General features: G+C 30.0%; 1 protein-coding gene across 1 annotated transcript; it reads left to right on the forward strand.

Annotated features, from left to right (window-relative positions):
• The first annotated feature begins 5,933 nt into the window (after positions 1 to 5,933).
• LOC107429560 (phosphate transporter PHO1 homolog 1) lies at positions 5,934 to 11,927 on the forward strand. The gene is made up of 14 exons (XM_048462767.2): positions 5,934 to 6,476; positions 6,617 to 6,920; positions 7,388 to 7,802; positions 7,948 to 7,996; positions 8,120 to 8,191; positions 8,530 to 8,659; positions 9,373 to 9,493; positions 9,621 to 9,870; positions 9,970 to 10,074; positions 10,159 to 10,203; positions 10,295 to 10,447; positions 10,555 to 10,833; positions 11,215 to 11,351; positions 11,485 to 11,927. Exons 1-14 carry the CDS (start codon positions 6,246 to 6,248, stop codon positions 11,573 to 11,575), a joined length of 2,382 nt encoding a protein of 793 aa, XP_048318724.2. The 5' UTR covers positions 5,934 to 6,245; the 3' UTR covers positions 11,576 to 11,927.
• The last annotated feature ends 42 nt before the right edge of the window (positions 11,928 to 11,969 follow it).

Raw genomic sequence — 11,969 nt, forward strand, 5'->3', positions numbered from 1 at the left:
TTATATGTATCTATATGATACCATTAATTAGTCATTGATCTTACAAGAAAATGGATTATACCAGGTATAAACTATAAAGTGTAAACTGGCTGCTAAAGAAATAAATATACTCCTCCTTGTCAAACTTAAGAATATAGTAAGATTACAGTGGCAAGCGAGATTGCGCCTACTCAATTTATTTCTTTTGCAAATATAACTCAATTAATGATCAATTTATCAATTCATGATTTACAGAAACAGGGGACAAAACAAATTGACTGTGCCAGGATTAAAGTCTCATTTTTCCAAGATTTTTAAATCAAAATTTCAAGAACAATTGGTTTTCTGAACTTGTATAACAGAAATTAATTAAATTAAAGCAGCTAGAACACCTAGCAGGTATTTATTATATATTTATTAATGAAAAAGCGGAAATAATTAAAATAATACATAGATGGATGCCGAAGCTATGTACCATCTTAATCGATCTTCCAAAATCTTTGAAAATTACGAAAAGATGATTCTGATTCTGATAAAAACGTTAACACACAAATTGTTTTAAAATCCTAGTACACGTGACCTGTCTCTTGTCTCCCTTATATATCACATATATATTGCATTTTCTCTGCAGACAATTGGAACATACTCCATCCATATCGCTATATGATTCTTGATTAGAAGGAAATGTATAATAATTATTTGCCAATATATTATAATTAATTAATAATTTTCTTCAATAATTAATGTCGATCTATGTATATAATTTAAATATAAATATAAAGATATCTTAAATATTCTTATTTCTCTTTTGTATAATATTTTTCTTCAAATTGTTCCAACATATGTTAATAATGGATTGGATTGCCTTTAACAGAATAATCCAAATTGACATGCATTTTCATTTTTCCAACACTCTGGAAAAAGATTGTGATTCTTTCCTTTATAACATGAAGAATCCAATTCAGCTCATGATATAACTAATCAGAAGCTATATTTTAAACCTACTAATTTTATATGTACCTAACATGCATTATTAATTGATATTTACTTTATAAGACTAAATATTTGTAAAAGGTAATCCATATAAGTGTTTATATATAGTTTAGAGTAAGCTAGAACCCGACACAAGGTACCAAGGTACTAATTCATTCTGTTACACTTCACATTTATCCATATCTACTTTTTTTTTTTTTTTTTTGGGGGGCCTTTTCTATTTTCCCCCTCATCAAACACCAGTACTAATTCTAGAAAATTAAGGGTGGAGAAGCACGATGGCTTGGAATCAGAATCAACTTACCACCCATTACAAGACCAAAGGATGAAATTAATGCATGCATGGAAGATGGAAAGTTGAAAGCATATACTTTTGAAGAAAATCCAAGGTTGATATGATTTAATATAGTACAATATTGTATGTATATATATATATATTATATTTATATGAAAACCATTAATAAGAGTAGTAAGTTAGAGTATATGCTCATACTGAATCATATATCAACCTGAAAGTGTGCAAAGTAAAGGATAAGAGGAAGAGATCAAAAGGGGTTTTCAATCCATTTCAAAATGAGGCATTTGCAGCATTTGGGATGGAATTATTTTCATCATCAATTTTTCTTTTTTTTGGGGGGATATTCTTTTATTTATTATTGTACAAATTTAAATGAGGGTTTTTTTTTTTAAATTTTTTTACAACCATGCATATATAATCGAGAATCATATGCTGAGAATCTTGGAAATGTTTGAATTTTCATGTCTCAGCAAATATATATATATATATATATGTATGGTTGTATTTGGACAAATATATAGTTTTTGAATTGTTTTTTGGAGGGAGTACAATTGAAGAGTGGCATCTCATTCTATACAAATATAATGCAAAGCATTTTATCTTAAAATTGCGACAATGGATGACCTTTTTTTTTTTTTTTTTTGGAACCCATGTTTTCACTGAGTCCTGTCAAGAAAATGAATATTTGCTAACTTGGTCAAGAATGGTCACCTTTATTTTTCCTTTTTTAAAAATATTTTTATTGAATTTTATAAATTGATGATGTTTTTATAGAGGTTAGCAAATATTATCTAGGAAATTATTTCAATAAATATGTAAATATATATATATATATATAAGATAATTTTATACAAAAAAAATAAATAACACCACAATCGTAACTATAGAAAAGCTATATATATAATATACATATTTGACCAATTTGCTTATGGATATTTCTCAACAATTAATTATTATGTTTGCATAGGAATAAGAGTCAAATGGTAGCTCGGAAAGAGAAAAAGAAAAGAAAATGGTAGAATTCTTTCCACCAGAAACTTGTGAATATAAATTAATATATATCAATTGGTCCCCTTAGTCAGAAGTCACAAGTGGCCAAAGTCAAAACCACAAGGATTTTCCTTACAAGCAGAAAAAAGCTTGTTACCAAAAATAAGTGATTTCAGCCCATTAATCAAAATTTGTTCATGGGAGTTTGTTTACCAAACAATAAAAATAATATAAGAATTTTGAGGTTTTCTACAATCTTATTGAACATGAATATTGTAGGATTTGTCATTCGCATTGTTTTTATTCATAAATAAAATAGTGACAAATCAATGGTAATGAAGAAGAAAAAAATGTTAAGGAAAAGAAACATAATAATTACTTTATTACTATAAAGATTTATCTCTTGAAAGCATTACTCCTCCAAAAGTACCGGTCGAAATTATGAAAAATAATAAATAATAAATAATAAAAAAAACCCGGTAAAGTTACCCACTAACCATGTATTTGTATTTTGGAATCTACTAAGTAAAAAGCACACAAAAGAGAAAAGAGATTAATTTTCCACGTATTTTTGAGAAAAAAAATATAATTTAAAATTAAAATTTATAACCAAAGAAAGTAACTTACTAACATTTTAAAAATTTTTATATATATTTTTAATCTTTTTCCTATTCAATTCTAAATTTTTAAACATATATGAAACGGGAAAAGAACGGATGATTTAGAAGTTTGTATACAAAAGTGCATCTTTAATTTCCATTATAACAAATGCAGACAAATTAAACTCTTTTGTGGATGAAAAAAAGATAGATCAGTCTAAACGTAAAGTAAAAATCTTGGTGATTTGAATTTGACTAGCATAAAGAGTTATGATTGATCAGTCCACGGCCACTGATGTTTTAGTCAATATATAATAAATCATAGGTTAAGTGGGGTCATTTTTTTTTTCTTTTTTCTTTTTTCTTTTTCATTTTCATATGTGTATATATTTAAGGTGTTATATGTTATTGATTCTAAAAAAAGGTGTTATATTAGAATAAAAACGTGTTAATTTGCCAAATGTAAAAGGTAGTATCCTAATGAATGGATTAAATTTAAAATTTTAATTGGCAAAGGATAATCTTTACTTATTAATAGGTTTCTCATATAAAATGAAAACAGGTGCAACGTATCAAAATTGTAATTATTTATCTTTTTGATAAATAGAAAATAAAAAATTAAAAACAAAAAAAAGATGATAATGTAATTAATGGGGGAAAGAGGGGTTGAGTCGCTCTGCAAGGACGCACCCAAATATGCCATCTGAATCAGACCATCATTTTCATGGCTTGTCATTGGCTCTATACACCTAAAAGACTTTGAGCCTTAGATTTTGTGGCAATATAACTATATGTAATCTTTTTCCTCCCTCCCTTTATAAAACTCATTAAATATTAGGTGGAATATATATATATATATATATATATATATATATATATATATATATATATATATATATATATATATATAGAGATGGAGCTATTATCTTAAAAACTATCTTCTCTTTTATAATAAATAATACGGTGATATAATAAGTAATACAAAATATATCTATCTTAATTAATAATTTAAAATTAAAATTTTAATCAGGAATGTGATAATCTTTAGTATTTATATTACTTCACCGTAAACCTATATATAAATCGGAAGATAATTCTCATTGAATAATTGTTTCTCTATTTCTAAGCCACTCAACATATGTGTTTCTTATACAATATATATATATATATATATATATATATATATATATATATATATATATATATATATGTATATATATAAAAATATATTTGGAGTTTCTGTAACAGGGAAAATATATGAAAAAGGGAGTGCCCCACAATTTGTTGAATATGATCCCTCTTTCACTAAGAACTAGGCTTTTGTATTCACCAAAAAAAAACAAATAGGCTTTTGCTTTTCCTCAATTACCCTAGCTGCTCAACTTTACAGGGTAATATCATATTAGACAATACAGATATACTAATATTGAATTCTTTCACGACCAAATGTTTTTTTTATTTTTATTTATTTATTTATTTATTTTTTTTTTAGAGTTACACATTTTGGACAATGCAAAATCAAATGGGGTTTACCAGAAATAAATACAACATTGTTATACACAGCAGTAAATCTAAACCAAACTCACTCTTTCTTTATTTTTTTATATTTTTTGGCCAAGCTACAACTATAGTAAATTAACTATTCTGTTCCTATTTACCACAAAAAAATAAAAAAATAAATAAAATAAAACTATTCTGTTCCTGTATAAAAGGAATATAGATGCATGAAAGCACATATATGAAGAGGAAAGAGAAAGAGAGAGATAGAGGGTACGAAAGAAAGATTAAAAGAAAGAAAGAAATAAAAAAGCGTATCTTTGAGTCAGCCACATTAAGCACTCCCTCAATTTTCCACAATCATATTGTTGATGTTGCAATCCATGTCTTGGAAGAAAATGGATACTGGAAGAGAGATAGGTAGATAAAGGTGAAAGAGAAGAACAACCAGGGGTTTGAATTTTACTTTTCTTTTTTATTTTTGAATTTCTATTATAATAATAATAACATATTGACAAGTTGGAAATAGAGAATAGGGGGTACTTTGGAACAAAGGAATAGGAACAATGGAACTTGTGCTGCCTTGTAGCCACTAATTGCTGTAACACTTATGCATTATTAATATTTTAATTTGCTGCGTATCCTTTTTTATATATGCATGTGTATATTTTTCTTATAAAAAAGGATCTTCTATCAGAATTACTCTATTTATGTGAAAATTAAGATGAGAAAAAGCATATGCATAGTCCACCCCCCCTCTCTCTCCTTTTTTTTTTTTTTTTGTTTTTTTGTGGGGGGGGGGGAGGAAAGCATATGTATAGTTGATCGGCATCTTGTGCTACTCAATTAATTTAAGCTCGCAATACCTATACCATATTTTTGTGGTAAAACCCAGTAGTAAATTAAGTCACTTTTTTTTTTTTTTTTTCAAACAATGATTCGAATTTGAAATTTTCACCTTCAATAATTAAAAAGAAAAGAAAAGAAAAAGAAACCCATATATATATATAGTAATTGCAAAGTCTAAATGAAAAATAAGCTGATTAGAAGAAGAAAGAAACAAATGATAGGTTATACGTTTGATGGGTTTGTGGTGGTGGCTTTGTTGTATAAGTGTAATACATGATATCTCGTTTCTGTTTTGTATTGCAAAACAAGAATATAATTGGTTCATATGAAAAGAAATGCATAATAATTGAAAGCAAAAGCATCTTAGTTATATCCTCTGTTAGTGGAAATCAGGCTGGTCTAATTAGAGGTCGTATTTGTGTGCTTCTAAATACTTTAGCCAATAAGCTTCATTTTTCAAAACTAAGCCAACTCTAAACTTACTTATGTGACATTGCAATATCTCAAAATTGCCCTCCATTTTCATGCACACTAGTTGTGGAACAAACTGTTTTATTTACCCTCCAACATATTACTAAATCTTTTTTTTTTAATTATTATAATAAAAATATTTTTGAAGAAAACTATTATGTTATTTATTTATTTTCTTTTGGTCATACTCCAATCCACTTTAAATCTTCATGAGAACATAATCTACCGGGCAATCATAATATCCGGCTGTGGAGGTTTTCGAGGGTAACTTTTCCGGCGGAACCTGACCACTATATACCCTTTCAAGTGGAGGAAGCATAGGATGGTATAAGTGCAAAGGATATTTTAGAATGTGCTGTCGAGCATCGGTACGGGCACATCAATCAAAATTCCTTTTTTCCATATCCAACTCTCCATAAATGTGTCACTCATGGCCTTTCATTGAACACTCACACAGAGAAGCTTAACAACATATCCATTTTACAAACTCTCTTTCTAATTTTTCTTTCACAAAAAAAAAAAAAAAAAAAAAAAAAAAAGAAGAAGAAAAGAGAAGGAAATAGAGAAAGATGGTGAAGTTCTCTAAGCAGTTTGAAGGACAACTAGTCCCTGAATGGAAAGAAGCTTTTGTTGATTATTGGAAACTCAAGAAGGAACTCAAAAAAATCCATCTTCTTAACAGTACTACTAATAACACACCCAACAAGCACCAAAATAACTCCTTATCCAATACCTTCTTGACATCTTTAAGGAATTTATCTCTGTTTGGTCCTCAACATAGAGACCATGAAATCATTCATGTACTCAATTCTTTCTCTCTCCCTTTCTCTCTCTCTCTCTCTCTCTCTCTTCCCTTTAATCCAAACAAGATTTAATTTTTCTATAATGGGTATAATTTGTCTTTTTTTTTTTTTATTTCATTTTGTATGTGTGTGTTCAGGTTCATAAGAAGTTAGCTTCATCAGCAAGTAAAGGAGACACATACGAGACTGAATTGCTAGAGCACTTTGCTGATACTGATGCTGCTAAAGAATTCTTCGCATGTTTGGATTTTCAACTTAACAAAGTGAACCAGTTTTACAAAACCAAGGAAAAAGAGTTCCTTGACAGAGGGGAGTCTTTGAAAAAACAATTGGAGATTCTCATCGAGGTCAAAACCGCATTCAAGCAACAGCGTGGCAATGGACCTTCTGCACAGGACGACTCCAAGGAAGATGCCTCTATATCATGCACAATCTCCTGTGGTACATATATATATATATATATATATACATAAAATCTAAAAATTTTTTGCTTTACTATTTTTGCATTCCTCTTTTATAAAATGTTTGTAATAATGTATATTATTTCTCTAGGAGAAATCCACTAATAACTAGGAAAAACATTTCAGTTTTATGTCACTTTAGTTTATTTAGAATATATATATATATATATATATATATATATATATATATATATATATATATATATATATATATATATATATGTATGTATAAAATACTCAAAAGTTGTTCAGTTTAGTAATGTACCAAGGGAAAAAAGAAGCAGAAATTGTATTGATTTTGGTATATATTTGAAACTATTTGTACGTAATTTTTTTCTTCTTTGTAATTGTTTTCCTGGCTACAGAGAAGGATTTTTTTCTTATATTTGAAACCATTTGTATGAATTATTTTTGTTTTTTCCCTTATAATTCTATTCTTGGATACAGAGGAGGACTCTGTCAGGGGCAAAACAGAGCAAGAACAGATGCAGGACAACAATAGCATGGATGATTCTGAGAGAAACGATGAAGCACCATATACAGACTCTCCAAGGTCAGACAGTGTTGGAAAATCAATGAGTATGAGAGGAGAAGACGGAAGATTAAGAACTCTCTCGGGTAGAGTTTTCAATTGCCAAGGGAAGAACTTAAAGATAAAAATTCCTTTGACAACACCTTCTCGTACCTTCTCGGCGATAAGTTATTTGGTCTGGGATGATCTGGTTAACCAGAACTCCAAGAAATGTGATCCTGAAAGCAGAAAGCTTCATGTCAACAAGACCAAGTTGCATCATGCAGAGAAAATGATCAGAGGAGCTTTTGTGGAGCTCTACAAAGGGTTGGGTTATCTCAAAACTTATAGGTATTAATTTCATTATTATCTCCTTTTGTACTTGAAATGAAAACAAATAATCATCTAAGTCGCTTAATCATTTTAACGATGATTTGGGAGGAGAATATTAATATTTCTCTTCAATAATTTTGATTTGCTTTTTTTATTTTTTCAGGCACTTGAACATGCTTGCTTTTATAAAGATCTTAAAGAAGTTTGACAAAGTGAGTTAATGGATGACTTGATGATACCTTTTATAAAAAAACAACCTTTTGGTGTTCAATATGTGACGAAAAGAAATTGTTTTTGGATTTTTTTTTTAATTTTTTATTATTATTCTTTTTCAGGTCACTGGAAAACAAGTTCTTCCTAGTTATCTTAAAGTAGTTGAAAGTTCCTATTTCGACAGCTCAGACAAGGTAAATTTTCATAAAAGATATCTATATTATTCTTACATGTTGAGTTATGTAAATGAAAGAACTTTTTCCTTTTTTTTCCTTTTTTTTTTTTTTTTCCCCTCTGCATCATATTATGATTTGATCATGTTCTGATGTTGGCCATTATCTATTATTTCATCTGAGTAATTTTTCCGACAATGTCAAGTGGCCATTGATCCTGTAGTTCATGTCTGCATAGTGGATGGCCTTAGACTCAACTAGATCAAACTCAGATATGCTTGTCTGACACATGAAATGGAATCAAAATTTATGTTGAACCAGTAATATTTTTGCTTACAATCTTCAAAAAATAATTTCAGGCAATAAATTTACAAGATGAAGTTGAGGATCTGTTTATCAAATACTTTGCTGAAGAAGATCGACGAAAAGCCATGAAATACCTTAAACCACATCAGCATAAAGAATCACACTCTGTAACCTTCTTCATAGGTGAGTCTTATTATTATTATTATTATTTTTGGCCTTGTTTACGGAATTTTGGAGACGAACTAAGTGAATTTTAATCAATAATTTAAAATTTTAACACAAAATTTTTAGTGGAATAACTTTAAGTTTGGTCACTTTATGACAAAATAGGATTTAAGGAAAAAAAAAAAAAAAAAAAAACTTTGGTCCCATTAAGCCACTAGCCTTTGTTATGAAGGCAGTGGCTGGTCCACCCTTTTTTTTTTCTTGCCCTGGGTGGACAATAAAGCACAGGTCCCACTGCTAAGCCATTGCCATATCTTTCGGACAAATTTTTATAGTACAATGTTCAACCTTAGAAAACTCATCAAAACCCATAAGAGGGGCACTACATAGTTTCCTCAGTGTGGCACCAAGTAAGCTGCATAGACACTTCTAAATAAATGATTTTAACTATGTCGGATTCGAGTGATTATGAATAAAATTTATATTATTTTAAACTATATGAAATCCACCATAGAGTTTGCAATATGGCCTGCAAAACATGACTGAATTAAAATATCATAATTTTATAATATAAAGTGGCAAATGAGCAAGAAGGGTCAGATTTCACTATTTTCTTTGGACATAGATGAACAGGATTATCTTTATCTTGTATAAATTGAAATTCAACTATCAATTATTCAATAAAGATTTCAGAATAAATGACTCTTTTTTTTCTTCTTTAATCTAAACAGGGCTATTCACAGGGTGTTTCATAGCACTTTTCACTGGATATGTCATTATGGCTCATATTACAGGGTTGTATAGAAGCCAACCAAATTCAGTCTACATGGAAACTGCTTATCCTGTACTTAGGCAAGTTTTTCTTACAAGAAATTCCTCTACACAAACTTAATTTTGGTAAAGAATGCTTTAAAAGCACTTTGAGTTTTGCCTTAAAGTCAGGTAGCATAAACAGACTTGTTTCTTTCTTTTGCTGCAGCATGTTCAGCCTGTTGTTTCTGCATGTATTCTTGTATGGTTGCAATATTTTTGCCTGGAGAAAAGCTCGTATAAACTATAGCTTTATCTTCGAGCTGACCCCAACAAAGGAGCTTAACTACAGAGATGCTTTTTTAATCTGTACAACATCAATGACTGTTGTGGTTGGAGTTATGTTTGTTCATTTGTCATTGCTGACAAAAGGTTATTCATATAGCCAAGTTCAAGTAATCCCTGGTCTTCTTCTATTGGTAATTTGCTGGATCATCTCATTAAAACTTAAAAATCAAAGATTTTGAAGTTTAATCTTTGTTAATGTCAAATATTTAACTTACTTCCTTATGTTACAGGTATTCTTACTATTACTTGTTTGCCCCTTCAATATTGTGTACCGTTCAAGTCGTTATTGCTTTCTTCGTGTGATAAGAAATATTGTCTTGTCACCTCTCTACAAGGTATAACAGAAAAACCTTTAGAGCTAAAACATATTATTCAGATCAATTTAAAAGTTCTAAGTGGTTTATTTTTGCTTCTTGTAGGTTGTCATGCTGGACTTCTTCATGGCAGATCAACTTTGTAGTCAAGTAAGTATTGAGCATCAAATTAAAAAGTGCATATATTATTTGGAACCCATCAAAAGTTCAGAAATGACAGTAACTTTATTGTATCAAACAGGTTCCGATGCTAAGAAACCTCGAGTATATAGCCTGTTACTACATAACTGGGAGTTACAAAACTCAGGATTATGGTTATTGCATGAGGGCCAAGCATTACAGAGATCTTGCTTATGCAGTGTCTTTTCTACCCTATTACTGGAGAGCAATGCAGGTACATAAAAGTCTCAAACTTCGTTCTATTTTCAGTCAGAAAATTTTTAAAAAAATGTATCTGAAAAATAAATTTTTTTTTTTGGCAACAATTTGTGGTTTTTGTAGTGTGCTAGGAGGTGGTTTGATGAGGGACAGACAAGTCACCTTGTGAATCTAGGCAAATATGTATCAGCAATGCTAGCTGCAGGAGCGAAAGTGGCTTATGAAAAAGAAAGCAACGCTGGATGGCTCTGTCTTGTTGTGATCATGTCAAGTGCTGCAACATTGTACCAATTGTATTGGGATTTTGTAAAGGATTGGGGTTTGCTGCAAATGGATTCCAAGAATCCATGGCTTAGGAATGACTTAATGCTTCGTCGAAAGATCATTTACTACTTATCCATGGTATATGTCATGGCCTCCTAAGCCACCTCTCCCCTCATCTTTCACCATGTCAATGGAAATTGACAGTCACAGACAAAAATTAGAAGATAAATTATCCAACTTCCAGATATTATCATTATAGCAAATAATAAAGCTATTTATATATATATATATTTAAAAAAAAAAAAAAAAAAAAGAAAAAAAAAAAGAGGATGAACTGGTTTTTGCTAGGCTAAGCAAGTGGGCTGTGAACACATTCCTAAGAAACTGATAAGGCTGTCTAAGTCTAAGTAGACAGGAATGAGATGAGAGTATAGTGAAAAACCATTGAAGTTGCTTGATTCTTGTTCCTGTTTCGAAATCCGACATTTGAACGGTACTTTCTTTTGGTATGTCATGCAGGGATTGAACCTTATTCTCAGGCTTGCATGGCTGCAAACTGTCCTCCATTCAAATTTTGAACATGTTGATTACAGGGTAACTGGGCTATTTTTAGCAGCCCTTGAAGTCATTAGAAGAGGGATGTGGAACTTCTACAGGTAAAGAGAAAAACCCTAGAATATACAAAATTCATCAACTGGGTTAAGTTTCATACTTAATTTTGTTAAATTTGATGAAAAATATTATTTTCCAAGTATAGCTAAATTGAATTACTGTCGTAAAATGTTCCAGGTTAGAGAATGAGCATCTAAATAATGCAGGAAAGTTTAGAGCAGTGAAGACAGTACCATTGCCCTTCCATGAAGTGGATGAGGAAGACTGATTTGATTTGCTTTGCTTTGCATTGCCAATTCCATGTTGGCATATGAAGAAGTTGCATTATACAGAATTGGATTCCTAGTAATGGCCAAAATTGAAGAATGTTTCCCAACAAAGAACCAGCTTGTTGAATTGATTCAAGTTGATGAAACAAGAACCCACAAAAAAAAGAAACAAAAAAAAAAAAAAAAAAATCAAGGAAACAAAAAACAGCAGCTTGTTTCTGATCTTTGTTGTTGTTCAGTGAATCTTGGGAACATTTTTCATACTTGTACACTAAATTTTTCACTCATCAATGAAATCAATGATGATGGAAAAGCGCAATTGCGTTAATAAATTCCTTTATTATATATTAATCTCCATGTGTTTTTTTCTACTTGAGAATATAATACATGACA

The sequence above is a fragment of the Ziziphus jujuba genome, chromosome 12, assembly GCF_031755915.1.
Source record: "Ziziphus jujuba cultivar Dongzao chromosome 12, ASM3175591v1".
In the NCBI taxonomy this organism is placed as follows: domain Eukaryota; kingdom Viridiplantae; phylum Streptophyta; class Magnoliopsida; order Rosales; family Rhamnaceae; genus Ziziphus; species Ziziphus jujuba.

Bases quoted from the DNA above. Each gene is read 5' to 3' on its own strand.
- LOC107429560 (XM_048462767.2), top strand. From the start codon at position 6,246: ATGGTGAAGTTCTCTAAGCAGTTTGAAGGACAACTAGTCCCTGAATGG. The intron at 10,448-10,554 runs GTACATAAAAGT...TGGTTTTTGTAG, and splicing joins ATTACTGGAGAGCAATGCAG to TGTGCTAGGAGGTGGTTTGA. The intron at 10,834-11,214 runs GTATATGTCATG...TATGTCATGCAG, and splicing joins TCATTTACTACTTATCCATG to GGATTGAACCTTATTCTCAG.